The following is a 17079-nucleotide window of genomic DNA, read 5'->3' as shown; positions in this document are numbered from 1 at the left end:
CACTGGGGGTCTCAGAGAATCAAGGGAAAAGAGAATCCTCTGAGGACTTGATTTTTCAGATGCTGTGCCTTTTTCTTTCATCACTTTAGCAAGCTACTCGTTCAGTTGCCTTTTTCAATTATGTCTGAGCGTTTCCTGATACAAAGAACGAGTTGCTGGGCCATCCATTGTTGTCAAGCCCAGGCAGATACTCACAAGACTGAGAGAATCTGGATTGGGTAGGACTCACGGCTTGCCTCCAAGCTGCTAGGGAAAGGCGAGAACAGGTTTTATGGTGAGGCCTCAATAGATTAAAAGTGCCTTGAAAAGACCATATTTCAATTGCACTGCCTGGGTAACTGTTGATTAAGGGAAAAATCTTTTTCTTTCATCACTGCTTGTTGAAAATCTTCTTAAAGGTTCAGCACATGATGGGTCCCAACCCTTTATTCCGCCTAAAGAGCTTGTTAAGATCACAAGCTTTTCAGCCCTCTTTCCCTACCCATGATAGCCATTGTATTTTTAGAGTTCCCTAGTTGAACAGTCATAATGATAAAGGCTTCTACAGCTTCAGAATTTATAAATGAATTAAAAGCATCCACAAACTTTTGGAAAATGGCAGTGTACATATTTGTAAAACATTTATTTTATCAACAGACAGTTGTTTGCCCTTATATACCTTGATTTGACAGTTCCTTGGTAGCTGTGGCTCATAGCTTGTCACCGTCAAACTGTGCTTACTCCCAGGTGCCTTTTGGGGGGAAATACATTTTTAAACATATTGTCCTGTAACACAGTATGCTTTTCTAGTAGTAGACTGACTAGGGAGTGGGTGATTGGGGCCCATTGAAGTTGTGGGGAGGAACATCAGACAAAGGATCCTGGCCTGCCTTTGCTCTCTGAACCTGTCAGGCCACAGACTTACCAGCCCAAGCCAGTCCCACGGTAGCTTCTGAAATGCTGAGACTCCTCCACATGCTCCTAAATGTGTCTCACCGGGTCTGTTTCTCCCCAGCGGGTATAGCCAAGAGGTGGTGTGCTACACGTTAGGAAACATTCCTCAGATGCCCTCGGCGCCAAGACTCGTTCGAGCTGGGGTCACATGGGTCACACTGCAGTGGAATAAACCAGAAGGCTGCTCACCTGAGGAAGTAGTCACCTACACCTTGGAAATCCAGGAGGACGAAAATGTAAGTCTGGCACACGTCATACTTCTGTGTGCATTCTGTAAAGTCAGTTTTATCACAGCTACAGGGTACACTGTGAAATTAGATTCACTGCCTAAATTGGAAACCAGACTCTTAATTTCTATCAGTGCAACCACCAGCAGGAACCTGTCCTTCCCACAGTCTTCCCCAGATCAGTAAGTGGCATCCCCGACCTTTCACTTGGGGAAGCCAGAAACCTGTGGGGCCGTCCTTGGCCTCATATGTGTGCTGTGTGTGTCATTCAGTCATGTCTGGCCCCATGGACTGTAGCCCATCAGGCTCCTCTGTCCATGGACCTCTCCAGGCAAGAATACTAGAGTAGGTTGCCATTCCCTTCTCCAGGGGATCTTTCCAACCCGGGGATCGAACCCAGGTCTCCAACATTGCAGGCAGATTCTTTACCGTCTGAGCCACCAGACCTCATATGTAATCAGTCAACAAATCCCTGTAAATCTCCCTTCCAAAGTTACCCAGACATCTGATTATTTCTCAGCATCCGCACAGCTACTATACTTTTCCAGCCCCCATCATCTCGCCCCTGGGTTGTTGGAATGGCCTCTTAAGTATTTTCTTTACTTTCATCCTTACACTCTGTTCTCCACATGAAGACAGAGTGATCCTGTTAAATAAAATATGGCATGTCAGTGCTCTGCTCAGAACTCTTCCCATCTTAGCGCCTTCCCTTCTCTTCCAGAGGAGAAGCCAGTACTCTTACGATGACTTCCAGGTCCTCCGAATTCAGGGTCTTCATCCCTGACCTTGTTCCTGCTGCTGTCATCTCGCTGAGCGCACCAGCCATGCCCTCCCACAACACCTTTGCGACCCCTGTGCCCTCTGGCTCACATGCCCCATCAGATATCTTTGAGTCACTTCCCTCGTTCCCTTCAGGTCTCTTCTCACATGTCACCTCTTTAGAGAGCCCTTCCCTGACCGCCTCATTTCTGTGGTGATGGAGATGTTCTATAATTTGTGCTGTGTAATAAGATAGAGCCTAGTCACACATGGCTGTCGAGGAGAAGGAACACATCATGTCGAGCACTTGAGATGTGTCTATCAGCCCATGGAACTGAATTTTTAATTGTATCTAATTTAAATTGGAAGAGCTGCATGTGACTGCTTCATTGAGCCTGGAGAGCTATAGAAAGCAATGCTCCCTCGCTCTATCACTCACTCTGTTCTCTTATCCAGCTTTATTTTTCATCTTATAGCACTTAACACCACACAACATGCTTCATATTTGTATGCAGAGTGTTTTTAATTGCTTTCTCCAGCTGTCATATAGTTTCTGATGGGCAAGACTTTGTTCTCGGGTGGTGCTAAACCTCTAGAGTGTGGAAGAGAGCCTGGCGCATCAGAGATGCTCTGAGATCGGATGGATGAATGGGGGTGGATCAATGGATGCATGCATGACTAAGAATACTGTTGTATGAATTCCGTACGGTTAGCTGTCAGTGGGACATTTATCCCGTTGAAGGTCTATATCTTCCCCATCCAAGCTCGCCTTTCCCCATTGGCCAGAAGAAGACTGTGTCAGAAACCCCAACCCCTGGCACATTGGAGCTTGACAGTGGGGACTTGGGCACAAGAGCCTTTTGTCATGACAACGTTGTTAAATAATTTTTTTTTAACTACATACTGCTTCATTAATTTGGTGTTAAATTCTTTGTTTTAAATGCTTATTGAGTAACCAGAAAAAGTTTGCCCTGTGAGGAAAGTATACGGTGGCATCTATTCCAAAGCAAATTTGCACTCTTTCAAAGAGAGAGCATTGTTGTCTCTCACGTTAGTGTTACAATTAGTCTCACAGTAAAAGTGCCCAGATCGGGACAGATTATGATGTGATAACAGTTAAAGTTTTACTTAAAGCACCATGGGATTCTGGCCCTATTTTTGCTATAGCTGCCAGACTTCTGGCTCACTGTGATGATGGAAGGAGGCAGTATAAAACTGCTACATACAAGGGATTTAATGCCCAGGTTTTATGATACTGATGTTTCTTTCTGGCTTTGCCTTTTCAGGATAACCTTTTCCACCCAAAATACACTGGAGAGGATTTAACCTGTACTGTGAAAAATCTCAAAAGAAGCACACAGTATAAATTCAGGGTAAGCCAGTCATTTGGGTACTTGAACTGCTTAAAAATGAAGCTCTTTTATGTTTCACCCCTTTATCGTTTTAAGTCAACTGTACAGGTTAAAAACTTTCTTAAGGTTGCTGCACTTTACACTTTTAAAGTAGTATCTATAAAATACACACCATACTTTAATTTTAAAACCCACCCCCAACTTTTGAGAAAAAAAACCTGTCACTGTAATGTGCTATAATAAATCACATAACAACGAGGCTAGATGCCCGTGCCCAGGAAGATTCAGACCAGGTGCCCAGCGTACCCGTCTCTCACCTGCACTTTACATCCTTCTGAAGAGTTTCTTCTTTTCATCAGATTTCCTGTTTTTTCATGGTCCTGGCTCTTTTGCCCATTTTCTCTTTCTCAGCCATTTTTCGTTTTCTCTTCTGTTACCTACGCCCCTCCCCCGTTAGGCTCTGGACAAGCACCGCTAATGTCACCATAGGCCGTTGTGTGGGAGCAGAAGGCAGCTTTGCCATCTCGTTAGGAGAGAGGAGGCAGCAGGCTGCCTTCTCTGCTGCCTTACTCTTCGTTGACCCTAGCACAGCACTGCTCTTTCTAGTGAAGCAGTGCACGTTTTGGAGAGATGTGGTGGTCTTCTGATTCTCTTTCCTTCTCTTAATTTGTGAACCAAATCATGTTATTTAACTTGTAGGAGTCACTCAGTAAATGTTTGTCAGATTATCAAGTGGAATGTGTGACTACTAAAGGGAAATGATAGTTTTTGATATTTTAAAAAACCTTGCTATCCGCTGGCTGGCTGAGAGATCAGAGGTGTGCTGCCAGCAGTTCTCCACAAGGTGGCACTGTCCTCCTCCTAAATAATCAAGGGTAGCGCGGTTCTTTATATCTGCTTCCCCCCACCCCCACGTTTTCCTTCCATAAAACAAAATGAACTGGGTGCTGACATACTGGTTTTGTTTTGTGTTCTTGAAAAGGTAAAAATGTCTTTACCTAAAACCTACCTTGTTGTTTCATTTTTAATTGTTAAGTAAACTATACAGAAAATAAGTACTCCATTAAAGAAACACTTATAAATTAGTAATTTGGGATTGTGAGAGAGCGAGGGAGAGTATGTGTGTGTATCTGAGTTCATGGATGCCTTGATCTTGCCATATTGAAAGTCACCACTGGTTTAAGACCTACTATATGAAGCATATGAATGTGTCATTGGTTGTGTTACAGCTGACTGCTTCTAATATGGAAGGGAAAAGCTGCCCAAGTGAAGTTTTGGTTTGTACAACGAGTCCTGACAGGCCTGGACCACCTACAAGACCCCTCATTAAAGGACCAGTCATGTCTCATGGTTTTAGTGTCAAATGGGGTATGTTTTATTGCTATTGCTGCTTTTTTTGACAGATTTTTTTTAAACTTGATTAGTTTCAGTAGTGACAAACCAGTTAACAAAGAAACCATATCATCTGAGGGAGTTTCACATGTTTGAAATATATATATTAGAAATATCCTGACAGTGCCACCAGTTGATAAAACTGACAGTTGCAAGAGCATTTCATTTACTTCCTGATTTTCCTGTAAGACACTTCTTCTGCCTGTACTTTAATGTATTAATGATTTGTATGTGGCAGTCTCTCAATATATCATTCTTCAGTAACTTTCCCTTAAAATGTAGCAATATTTAATATGAAAATTGATTTATAAAGTTAGTATTGAAAATAGATTTCAAAATTTAGGTTAAGTTGTATTAGATTTTACAGAATGTTTAAGTTACAATGAATTAGGAAGACTTTAGTTTTTGTTGTTGTATATAATCAGAAGTCTTGGACTTCAGGAAGTTTCCATACTGAAGTTTATTATATGCTATTTGTAGGAATCTGATAGAAGGATATTGTGCCTCACCTGCTGCATGGATTATTTCAATGAAATGAATGCCGTTAGAATGTTGATAGATGTTTGCAATTGTATGTAAAACTGTTACGATGTGTATGATCATCACTAACATCATATAATAATAGTAACTACCTAACAGACAAAAAAAAGATTTTACCTGGCAGTTAAGTGATATAAAGGAAATGTAAAGCATAACTAAATCATTAGTGGAGACCAACCACTGAGACATATCACTGTTTCAAGTTATGTGGTAATTTTGAGGCAGAATTATTCCCTGCAGCATGGATATGATTAAAAGAAACAAAAAAATCTAGGTGTGCTTTTTGCCAGATCTAAAGCTTCTTTTCTCAAAATATCCTAGAAATTTCTGTCAATGCTAAATATTTACTTTCATTGTTAAGTGTTAAGTCGCTCAGTCTTGTCCAACTCTACAACCCCGTGGACTATAACCTGCCAGGCTCCTCTGTCCATGGGGTTTCCCAGGCAAGAATACTGAAGTGGATTGCTGTTCCCTTCTCCATGGGATCTTCCTGCCCCAGGGATTGAACCTAGGTGTCCTGCATTGCAGGCGGATTCTTTCAGCGTCTGAGCCACCCCGGAGGCCCCACGTGCCATAATATTTAACTATTTATTGCTATAAATATCTACTACTGAAATTCATGTGTATTAATGGAAGTTACAGGCGAAAAGAGACAGGAATTAAAGTTTCTAAATCTATATGAGTAACCCGAGAATATGTCTAAAACATAGAGATGGCCAATTGATAGTAGAGGCAAATTCTGTGTAGTCTTGAAAAAGGGTATTTTTCTGCTTGGAAAAGAAAATTCTTGCAGGCCCTGGGTTAGCAGTAGACAAATAGCTGAGGTACACAGGGTCCTAATAATAAGCCAGAACCTCTTTCTCAAACTGCCTCTTTGATACAGGTTCCAGTTGATCTGATTTTCTATTAGGTTCACTTGGGATGTAAAGTTTGCTTAGTAGCAAACTGTGATGAACATATTTGTTATATTCTGATGTTTTATTTATTTCATCAATAATTTCTGCACCTCCATTTCCCTCTCTTTCCATCTCTCCAAAGAATCTGGTCATGATGATTTAAGTGAAATAAAGAATAAAATAATTTTTGAAAAGAAGTACATGAATTTCGTTTTATATAAAAACCACAAAATATTGAAGAACAGGCTTTAGAATTCTCAAAATAAATATTTGACCATAACTCTTAGTAAAATAAGGTCATATTTTGAGTTTTGTTCATGTTTCACTAAATGCTAACTTTTCGGCATTTGTAGCTCTGTAACCTTTGCATAGAAAGTTTCGTGGTGTTTTTGTTTCTTTTGTTTTTCAAGTAAGGAGTTGGGCGAAATGTTATTTGTGTCTTTTAGTTGAATCCAGAATTTATACAGTCTAATGTTACATGGTTCTGTGTGTTCTAATGTTTACTAACAAAAGTCAATATGCTTTTATAACTAATAAAACATTTGCTTACTTTCCAGATCCTCCAAAGGACAATGGTGGTTCAGAAATACTCAAGTACTTGCTGGAGATTACTGATGGAAATTCTGAAGGTGAAGTTTGTAGAAATTCTTATTCAAGTCCTGTTTTCTGATAAGATAAACATCTATATAATAATAGTGGGCGATCATTTATTCTGTTGATAGAGGTACTACAGTAAATGGGCTTTAGTCACATGTTGACAGTTTTTTCTTTGAAACACAGCATCAGGGATCAGTCTGCTTGATATGCATATTTTTATCATGCTTCTTAAAATTTTTGTCACTTCTTTAAGTCAAAGTGAAAGTGAAGTCGCTCTGTCGTGTCCGACTCTTTGCGACCCCGTGGACTGTAGCCCACCAGGCTCCTCCGTCCATGGGATTCTCCAGGCAAGAATACTGGAGTGGGTTGCCGTTTCCTTCTCCTCTTTAAGCCAAAGGTCCTCATTAATGGAATAAATATGTTTTTCATCTCTCTTGGCGTACTTTCTGTAGAAATTCTTATAAGCAGAGAAAGTGTCAGAAGCAATCAGCAAGAAGAATAAATCAGTGCACAGAGGAAAACAACAAATTGTTGTGGGTTGCTGACAAGCGTAACACACTGTAACAAATTCAGGAAATGTCTTCATTTTTGTTGTGATTTCTCAGATTATTTAATCATTACTGCTTATTAATCATTACATTACTACTAGGTGAGCTAAAGTGGGACAGTATTAGAGACCAGATTCCTTCCATAGTGTTTTCTAAAAAATTCTTAGATCTTCTTTCTAATAAAATTTATTATGCTTTAATAGAAAAAAGTAAAGTCCTCAGAACTATGCAAATGACACCTGTCTCATCACCACTCTAATGATCCCTGTAACTATTACTTTGTTTTTTAAAGTGATGCACATGGGGGGGTGCGGGAAGAGTTAACAGCAACTTTTACAAACAGTCTGTGCAGGTGTGTGGCTTGCTTTTTATTCTGTGCCATGATAGCCACCTGGAATATTTTATTTTCACATCAGTTGGACCCTACCCTATTTTAAGCCAAAAAACATGAAAATACTCTGAGATGGGCGTAGCTGTTCTTAACATAAAATCACATTCTATGCTAAAAATCAGACCTTTGAGAGAAGTCATGTATATTCAGTGTCTCATTGTGAAAAACTAAATATATTTTGAAGTTTTGTGGCTCTCCTGACCACTGTTACTGATTAAAAGTAGATGCCATTCTGCACTTAAAGTTAGCAGTGTGCTAGCGCATGACATCAGTGATTAATTCAATCTCCTCTGTACTCCTTGATCCTAGTTGCCTTTTCAGTGCAGGTCATCTAATCAGTTATGTCAGAATGACTGTCTTTATCATTCCACCTTGTTCCTATATGGCCCTTGTGCATGTGACTTCATTGTAGAAAGAAAGTGAAGTCGCTCAGTCGTGTCCGATTCTTTGCAACCCCATGGACCGTAGCCTACCAGGCTCCTCCATCCATGGAATTTTCCAAGCAAGAGTACTGGAGTGGGTTGCCATATCTTTCGCCAGACTTTATTGTAAATCTGGCCTAATAAGCAGCTGAGAGTATCTGTGGAAGTTAGTAACTATCGTGTGTGTGTTTATGTTAGTCACTCAGTCATGTCTGACTCTTTGCAACCCCATAGACTGTAGCCCTCTAGGCTCTCTGTCCATGGGATTCTCCAGGCAAAAATATTAGAGTAGGCTGCCATTTCCTTCTCCAAGTAACTGTCATGGAAGAGGGTAAAAGTATTTTCCCTAAAACAACTGCATGGAGTAAAACGCTCCTTTCAAATAGTCTGCTGGGAACATAGTGTTAGTGGAAGCAAAGCAGAGGAGGAATAAATGTCCTGGTTGGTTGAAGCAGCCTCCGCCACCATGCTCTTCGCCCAGTGGCATCAGCCTCACCCAGGCCCCCCAGTGGCCCACTGGCTTTCTTTAATCCCCGGCAGTGGTTAGATAACTTGGGTCAAACTGAGTGTTTCATTTTTAATGTCACTGTGTTGGGTATTTTTGTCTTGAGTGGGGCTCCATGGAGACAGCAGGCCTTTCCCCAAAGGACTTGGTCTATATGGCAGGGGTGGGGTGGGGGGAGTTCACTTGCTGTGACCTCCAGGCAGATAAGAACTGGGAGAAGCTCTTCAGTGGTGCCCTGGGCTGACCAGGAACCTCATGGCTGAGCCTGCTTCCCCCTGCCCAGCTGGCCCCAGGGGCTTCTCACACCATCACCACTTGCCAGCTTGCTCAAGACCATCTCCTGCTGCGGGGCCAACCACAGATTTCATGTGCTTTCCAGCATCCAAACCTCACAGTCCGCAAACGTGATCACGGTGATATTAAGCAGTGTAACCAGCAGTGCTAAGTATTAAAAATGCCTCCATGTTATTTTAGTTATTTAATTTGGTAAAGGAAATGGAAAGAGAGCCCTGTAACTGTTTAAAAAAGAAGAAAAGAATAGGAGATGCTGGTTTTCACAGAAGCCACTTAGAGCATTTTCTTATCAGGAATGGTTGATACTATTACATTTTTACAAAAGGCGTAAACTCACACATGGTCTTATCTTGCAGCGAGTCAGTGGGAGGTGGCCTACAGTGGGTCGGCTACAGAGTATACTTTGACCCACTTGAAACCAGGCACTTTGTACAAGCTCCGCGCCTGCTGCATAAGTACTGGCGGACACAGTCAGGTTGGTTTTGTTTTGGTGCAAAAGTAAACATCTTTGGTCAAATTCAGACAGCCAGTCTGTAACCTCAGAATAAATTGCTTTTTAAAAATGTATCTTGGTACTACAGCCTGCCATGGTATCGCATCAGAGTTTTCTGAATTGTGCTGCTTTCCAAGACTTGGGCATGGCCACGTCACAGTTGAAAATTGAGGGTGGTCTGCAATTTGCATTGGCTAACAAATACGGGGGGTGAACCTCAGGTATGGCAATGATAGAAAAGCTTAGAATTTAGAGCAAAAAGATAAAACCTCCAGCTCAGCTTTGCTGTTACTTTGTCTGGCAGTGTTGTAAGAATGTGAGACACACCTTTCTCTTGATACTTTACTGCCATCTGCTGGAAAATGATTGTAAAGCCACATATGCCTTGGATGACTGAGCTGAATCGCATCTTCTGCGATTGCGCAGGGCCCAGCCTATACATCTGTAGGTAGCACCAGTTCTCTTGTCTGCCTTTTTTAAAATTGAAGTATAGTTGACTTGCAATATTATATAAGTTTCCTGTCACAACACAGTGAGTTAATATTTTTATACATTACAGAATGACCACCACCATTGTCTACAATTTATATGACCTTAGACCAACCATTCACCATGTCAGGAAACTTGGCTTCAGCCTCACAGAAGCACACATGAAGTGTTCTAGAAACGAGATCGTTATCTAAATGATGAACATTTAGAAAGTGTGTGAGAGGCATTATGGTAAAAAACATTTTCATCGTAGAGATATTTAGCAGTGTGGTTTTGAAACCATTAGTATTGAGAGAGAGAGAAAGAGCAGAAGATGGCTTATAGCCCTGGACTGGGTTGACTTTTCAGGAAAACAGCTGCCAGTAGGTGCAAAATTTTGCCAGTCAACCCACCTCTAACACCGTCATATGTTTATTTTCTCCGCGCCACACCCCCACCCCCCACAAGGATAGCAGTATTGTGAAGTCTAGACTGTATATTTAGACAGAATTCTCATGTTAAAAAAAAAAGGGCCAGCTCGACGACATTTATACAGTGTCTCCCAGGGTGAGCTAGGTTGACATCTAAGTCGCAGGTGATTGGCGAGCTTCTCTCACTTGCGAGGTGCTGCACGAGGCTGCGCAGAGGCCGAGGTGCCCCTTGAGTGTGTAAACACATCTCCTCTGTACCGCGTTTCCTTAAGGAGGAGGGTGAGGCTGGTCGAGCTGCATATCTCTACCGTGTTCCTTATATCTCAAAAAGGGGTCAGCTTCCATTCCGCCAAACTTACACAGCCAGATCCTGCAAAAAAGAAGCCCTGATGATTTTAACGTTGGCAGAACCTGCTGGTTAATATCACACTCAGCTGGCTTTTTTGCTTTTCTGCTCTGTATGTAGATGTGGGCCATTTATGGCACCGTTTAAAAACCTCATCCAGCTGATGTTTTGTGTTCTCCTCTGTCCTCAGGAAGTGTCTAATTTTTAGTTTAAAGGGAAGTAACTGTGTGCTTGGGATACACAACAGTCAAAATGTCAGTCTGCAAGTCTGACACCAGCAATAATTATTTTTACCAGTGCCATATGCATACGTCCGTACTTAAAACATACACAAATATGCACGTGCACCACACACAGAGAGGCGAAGGATCTGGTTGCATGAGAAGTGTGCACATTCAGAGTGTAACCCCCCGCTTTGTCAGCATTTGCTGGCATGGAGTGGATTTGCCTGGTATGTAGAGCTCTAAAGAATGCGTAGTAACTGAGAGAGGTTCTCTGGTGTTTCTCCCGCAGTGTTCGGAAAGTCTCCCTGTTCGCACTCTCAGCATTGCTCCGGGTCAGTGTCGCCCACCGAGGGTTTTGGGTAGACCGAAGCACAAAGAAGTCCACCTCGAGTGGGGTGAGTGAGCACGTCTTCACGTCGCCAGCTTGGGCCATCGGAGGTTGAGTTTAAGACTTACTGCTTTGTAACTCAGTTTCAGGTCTTTCTTCTGAAACCAGCTCTGTGTCTATTGAAAGTGCCCATATTCTGTTCAGTGTACGTGGGCTCGGGTTTGCGAATGCCCAGCCCTGCGGCCCATCCTCCTGTTCCTGACGGTGCCGCACGTGCTGTCCACCCTCTGCCCTCAGACGCCACTGCTCTAGAAAATGCTTCAGAGCAGGAATTCCTCAGCTTTGTTCATAAAATAAAAGTTGTGCTTAATAAAGAGGTTGAACCAAGAAATTGTTCACAGGTAGCATCCGATTCCTCCTGACCTTTGCCACCCTCTCGTGTGTGGGTCCTGGTGTTTTACAGTCTCAGCTCAAGCTATGTTAGCATTTCCTGTCATATTAATACTTCATAGCATGTAAAATTGCAAATATAAACCTACAGAACTCTCAGACTATTGTTCCCCATCACTTAACGTCTAAATTAAGATGTTATGCCAGTTTGGGCTTCTCTGATTTGATTTAATATGTCCTTTGATTTCAGGTTTAAAAGATTTTTCTCCCCTCTAATTCTTGCCTTTGCCTTGCATTAGAATGTAAAAGAATTGCCTAAAAGTTCTATGGTTTTGGAATCACTTTGTTAGTATCATTAATCGTACTTGCTTTGAAAAATATGAATAACATCATTAAGAAACTTTCTTTTGTATCTCTTTCTCTTTTTGAAGTGGGGGCTCTTTTGTAAATATCAAGGACAGGTTACCTTCATGATATTTTGCAAGCTTCATAGAAAGTAAGGTGTGATAGGGCCAACCAGAAATATAAAAATGTTCTAAGATGAACAACATTCTCCATTCCCAGACGTTCCTGCCTCTGAAAGTGGCTGTGAGGTCTCGGAGTACAGCGTGGAGATGACAGAACCGGAGGATGTGGCTTCGGAGGTGTACCACGGGCCGGAGCTCGAGTGCACCGTGGGAAACCTGCTCCCAGGAACCGTGTATCGTTTCAGGGTGCGAGCTCTGAATGACGGAGGGGTGAGTACATGCTTACTTATCACCACACAAGCATGAGGTCCTGGCACTTCCGTTTCCACACTCCTAAAATTCCTCATCTGTATCTGTCCAACCATGACAGCCATTAAGGAACTGCATGTAAAATCTTATTTCTGAAGAAATCCTGCTTTGATTTCATGTAGACCCAGCATTGGAAATTTTGATTTTTTTGTCCTCCTATTAAGACAGAGCTCAAGGTTAATAAGGACTTTACTGTTTGGATGCCTTTTGGTGATTTCTTAATTTCCTAGTTTCTCATCGATTATATAAATCACTTATGGGAAATTAGGACTACATAATATTCCTTGACCATGTTGTGTAAATTACTCAGCAATGTCTTAGGTCAGTTTTTAAAACTCTGCTGGGGTAGAGGCTAGGGAGACCAGCTTGTTTTTTCTTTATTTCATAGAACTTTCTGGTCCTTTCTAGTGCTCCATTTGAAGCTGTTGAGGTGGGCTATTCAAGATTGAAAGGGTCTGACTATATGCACAAAGGTGGTTGGTTTTTTTCACTGCAGAGTGATGTGGATTCATAATGAGAATTGAAGTGACCCAGAAACCATAGGGCTGTTTGGTGTGTCACAGATGGGCAGAAACGTAAAAGAAGGTAGAAGGGTGTGGGCAGGGCGAACTGCTGCTAATGCCCTACAGAGAGCCAGTGATGTCTATAAATGCACTCTGCAAAGAAATGCATGTCTTTAATCGATGAGATTTTTATAAGAAAGAAAGCCAAGCTGACAGGGTCAGGAAGTTGGCAATGACTTTTCTAGTTCTTGGTGTCCATTCATGCCTTTCAGAAGTGAAGTGTGTTGGTCTTTAATCCATTTCGAGTTAGCCAGGCCTTAGTTTGAAAACATTTGGTCTGAAGTAGGATTGCAAATCTTGATCAAGAGCTGGATCTCTTCTAATTCACCATGAGGAAAGAATTTCAGATACAGGTATTTAAATTTAAAAAAGCCCACACACGCAAAACTAGACAATTAAAATGTATTGGTGAGAAGATAAGAAAGCCTCTGTACCCTGACTTTTTATAAGTCAAAAGAGGATGGATGGAGATAATCATCAATGCTGCAGAAGAAACCCTGGTGCTTTTCCCCTTCAACTTTTGAAGAAGATATTTGCCATGATAAAGCGACATGTGCAACTGGACTGATTGAGGTTTACTTTCTCCTTTCACTAATTTATCCTTTAAAGAAACTATCTCAACCTTATTTTTAAATCCTGTTATATTAAAATTTAACCATATATTTGACTCGTGGGCCTCTTCTGTGGTCTACTCCAGGCAGTTTCTCCCCCACCTTCAGTATATTTGCAAGTTATATTAGAAAATGTGAAAGATTTTTTTCTTTGTTTTTTCCTCCATTTTGAAAAACACAGTCATATACTTCATTAGCCTGAAAATTGCTTTACTCTTTTCCCCAATTCTTTTAAGTACCACATATTCCACCTTAACCTGGTGGTTCTGGTTCTCTCGATGTGTTTCAAATGTGTAGTGATGATCGTCTCTGAGCAGTGTGGCCACTGATGGTGGGAGGAGGAGAGAAATGCCGTATAAACCTTCAGATAGTTGAGATGTTGGCCATGCCAAGAAAACATTAATAGAACTGTTGGTTTCAAATTGGAAAATACAAGTGTCTAGAAGAAATACTCAAAATTTGATAACCAACAATTCCATACAGGTTTTTATGCTTTAAAAATTATGCATCAGTGTGCATCTGACTTGGTTTACTTTGAAACGCTCTGAGAAATTAAAGCACAATGCTGTGATATAGCAAAAGTCAGTGTTTTTTATTTCTTGAAGTGAAGTCGCTCAGTCGTGTCCGACTCTTTTGTGACCCCGTGGATTGATTGTAGCCTACCAGACTCCTCCGTCCATGGGATTCTCCAGGCAAGTGTACTGGAGTGGGTTGCCATTTCCTTCTCCAGGGGATCTTCCCAACTCAGGGATCGAACCCGGGTCTTCCTCATTGGAGGCAGACACTTTAACCTCTGAGCCACTGGGGAACCCCTTTTATTTCTTAGGTCACAGCAAAAATGTATAGTAAACCAACTTTCTAATCCTTTTGAATTAAAAAAAATAAAATATATATAAAATAGACATTTACCACTCAAGTAATGTATGTTGGAAGAAAATCTACTCATGTAATTGAAAGTTGTATTGATGATACCATTAGCCTAGCCCTTGTTTGGTTATAAGCTTGTGTTATATGCACATGCATGCGTGAGCACACACACACACTCCTTGTCTGATATAAGCTTGTGTTATGTGCGCACACACACACATGCACGCACACCCCTACACACACCGCTCCAAGCACATGTGTGTTTCTGTCTTGCAGTATGGTCCCTATTCTGATGTCTCAGAAATTACCACGGCTGCAGGGCCTCCTGGACAGTGCAAAGCGCCTTGTATCTCCTTTACGCCTGATGGATGTGTCCTAGTGAGCTGGGAGGTAAGCCAGGCACACGTTTTGCGTTAATGTGTTTCTTCCACTTTATCTGTTCCCCAGTGCAAGGTACAGGGGATCTACAAAGCTAAAATTCACATGTAGGTAGGTGATTCTTACACAGTCATCTGCCTTGCCAGAAGTTATGGAAATTTTACCACTGATCCAAATTAAGAGGAAACTGAGTATCTTTTTCATGCTTTTCTTTTGTATGTATTTCAAATATTCTGAGGCATCTTGCTCTTTTTTTTTTTTTGTATAATTAGTTGAACACAAATATCATAGGATTTTCTTCTCAATGAAATTAAATTTCTGAATTTTCCAGAGTCCTGAAAGCTCTGGTGCTGACATCTCAGAGTACAGGTTGGAGTGGGGAGAAGATGAAGAATCCTTAGAACTTGTTTATCATGGGACAGACACCGGCTTCGAAATGAGGGACCTGTTACCTGCCGCACAGTATTGCTGTCGATTACAGGTAGGCTGACACCATGCGGCCGTTACTCACAAATACTGGTGTTCCCCGAAAGACTCCTTGGAAACTTACTCAAAGGCTCATGATGGAGGCCATCAGGAAGGGTGATACGGGGAAAAGAGTCCTTTTAAATAAAAATAGATGCAATCGTTTTGGCACTTTTCAGTTCATTTTTGCTTCTGTGAGAGGTCGTGAAACATGGGAACAAAATCCGAATCATCTCCACTGTATTCCTCACCACCCTTGCATTGTGTTTGTTGGTTAATTCACTGAATACAGGATCGAGTCCAAGGCAAAGTGGGCACAGCTCCTTAGGGAAGATGCCTTTTGTCTGAATTTTCCGAGATGCACATTTCGCTGGGAAAACCACTTAGACAAAAGGCAAAAAAAACCTTTAAAACTTCCCATTCCAGATGTTAAATGGAGCCCGAAACAAACAGTAGAGTAGTTCGGACAGCCTGCATTTGATCATAGGACCCACCTCCCACCTCTCAGTGACCATTAACAAGTCTGGTTATATGTAAGCTTCCTCTTGGGTGTCCAAATAGAGTAACACAAAGAATAATTAGCTCCTAGCCTAACCCCCAAGAGTGACAGTAGTCATAGGTTTACTTTCATTTTATTGACTTGGGTAAATATTTTCTTTTCCCTTTGTAAAGCTTTGTTGACTTGAGAAAACAGGGTTCTTTGTTCATTTATTTCCATTTGTTCAGTAACATTTGGGCCCTGCTTTGTGCCAACCTCAAAGACTGATCAGGATGACCAAAAGGAGAGATAACAAAGAATTCTATTTTCACACATGTTTAGATTTAAATAAAGAAGCAAAGATGCCAGGTTTAGGTCTCCATCTGATTTAAGTCATGGATCATATTCTTTAATACACATCCATTTACTCTCAGTGTCTCTGGCCTCTTTGGAGAAAATAGTCCCTTCTTAAGTTAACTTTGGGCTTCCCAAGTAGCTCCGTGGTAAAGAATCTGCCTGAAGTGGAGGAGATACAGATTCAACCCCCGGTCAGGTAGGTCCCCTGGAGAAGGAAATGGCAACCCACCAGCTCCAGTATTCTTGCTGCAGAATCCCAATTCAGAGGAGCCTGGTGGGCTGCAGTCTATGGGAGTAGCAAAGAGTTGGACCCAACTTAGCAACTGAGCATGCACACACACAAGTTAACTTTCCAGATCAACAGAAGCGTTTCTGTGAAATTCTGAAGGCTGTTTTATCGGAATCATTTCTGGTTAAACTCTTTTGCTATACACACCTCAAATGGAGAGCCTGGGACATAATTAACCCTTCATCAGTGAGCCAGGGCACAGAACATTATCAGAGCTTTATAATGACAACGCTGAGTCACTGGGGAAAGGTTGAATTATGTGCTACACTCCTGTTTTTGGAACAAGGCAGGTATATAAATAAACTCTTTGCCATCACAGGAAAGAACTTCAGTTCAATCTGTTTTTGCAGTTTTGTCTCTCTTTAAAATGTTCTATTTCCTTTTTTTCTTTCGGGGTTTTTGTTGTTACTTACCATTGACACCCCAAAATTGCATTTTAAAATGTAAGAATAGAACCTGCGTAATAATCTTGTCTCCCTGTTTCAACAGTAGTATTTTCAAATGTGTATACTTATTTGTCATAAAATGAGTCAGACACTATAAAGGGGATAGTACTCTCAAGACCACACTTGCTATACTAAAGAAGTATTGCCAGGAAAAAGTCTCCTCATCTTATATTAATTTCTTGATACCTGTGAACCTAATCTGAGTCATTTTCATTTGATATTACTACAAAGTCAGGTTAAAGCCTGAATATTCTTTTAAATATTTGGTGCTTTAAAAATTAAATCACTGTAAATGTAAGTAGTATCATAATAA

The 17079-nt window shown here is 41.3% G+C and overlaps 1 protein-coding gene across 6 annotated transcripts in view; it reads left to right on the top strand.

Annotated features, from left to right (window-relative positions):
* The window catches only part of FNDC3B (fibronectin type III domain containing 3B), a 350375-nt gene that overhangs the window by 283074 nt on the left and 50222 nt on the right, over positions 1–17079 (top strand). For all 6 annotated transcript variants that reach the window (XM_065942284.1, XM_065942279.1, XM_065942281.1 and 3 more), the window contains 9 exons: positions 995–1169; positions 3206–3292; positions 4501–4639; positions 6657–6728; positions 9213–9331; positions 11108–11213; positions 12101–12273; positions 14630–14743; positions 15063–15212. In XM_065942284.1, the coding sequence (XP_065798356.1) occupies positions 995–1169; positions 3206–3292; positions 4501–4639; positions 6657–6728; positions 9213–9331; positions 11108–11213; positions 12101–12273; positions 14630–14743; positions 15063–15212 (1135 nt within the window). The remainder of the gene's footprint in view (positions 1–994; positions 1170–3205; positions 3293–4500; positions 4640–6656; positions 6729–9212; positions 9332–11107; positions 11214–12100; positions 12274–14629; positions 14744–15062; positions 15213–17079) is intronic.

The sequence above is a fragment of the Muntiacus reevesi genome, chromosome 8, assembly GCF_963930625.1.
Source record: "Muntiacus reevesi chromosome 8, mMunRee1.1, whole genome shotgun sequence".
Lineage (NCBI taxonomy): Eukaryota > Metazoa > Chordata > Mammalia > Artiodactyla > Cervidae > Muntiacus > Muntiacus reevesi.
This window is presented reverse-complemented; position numbering and strand designations above follow the sequence as displayed.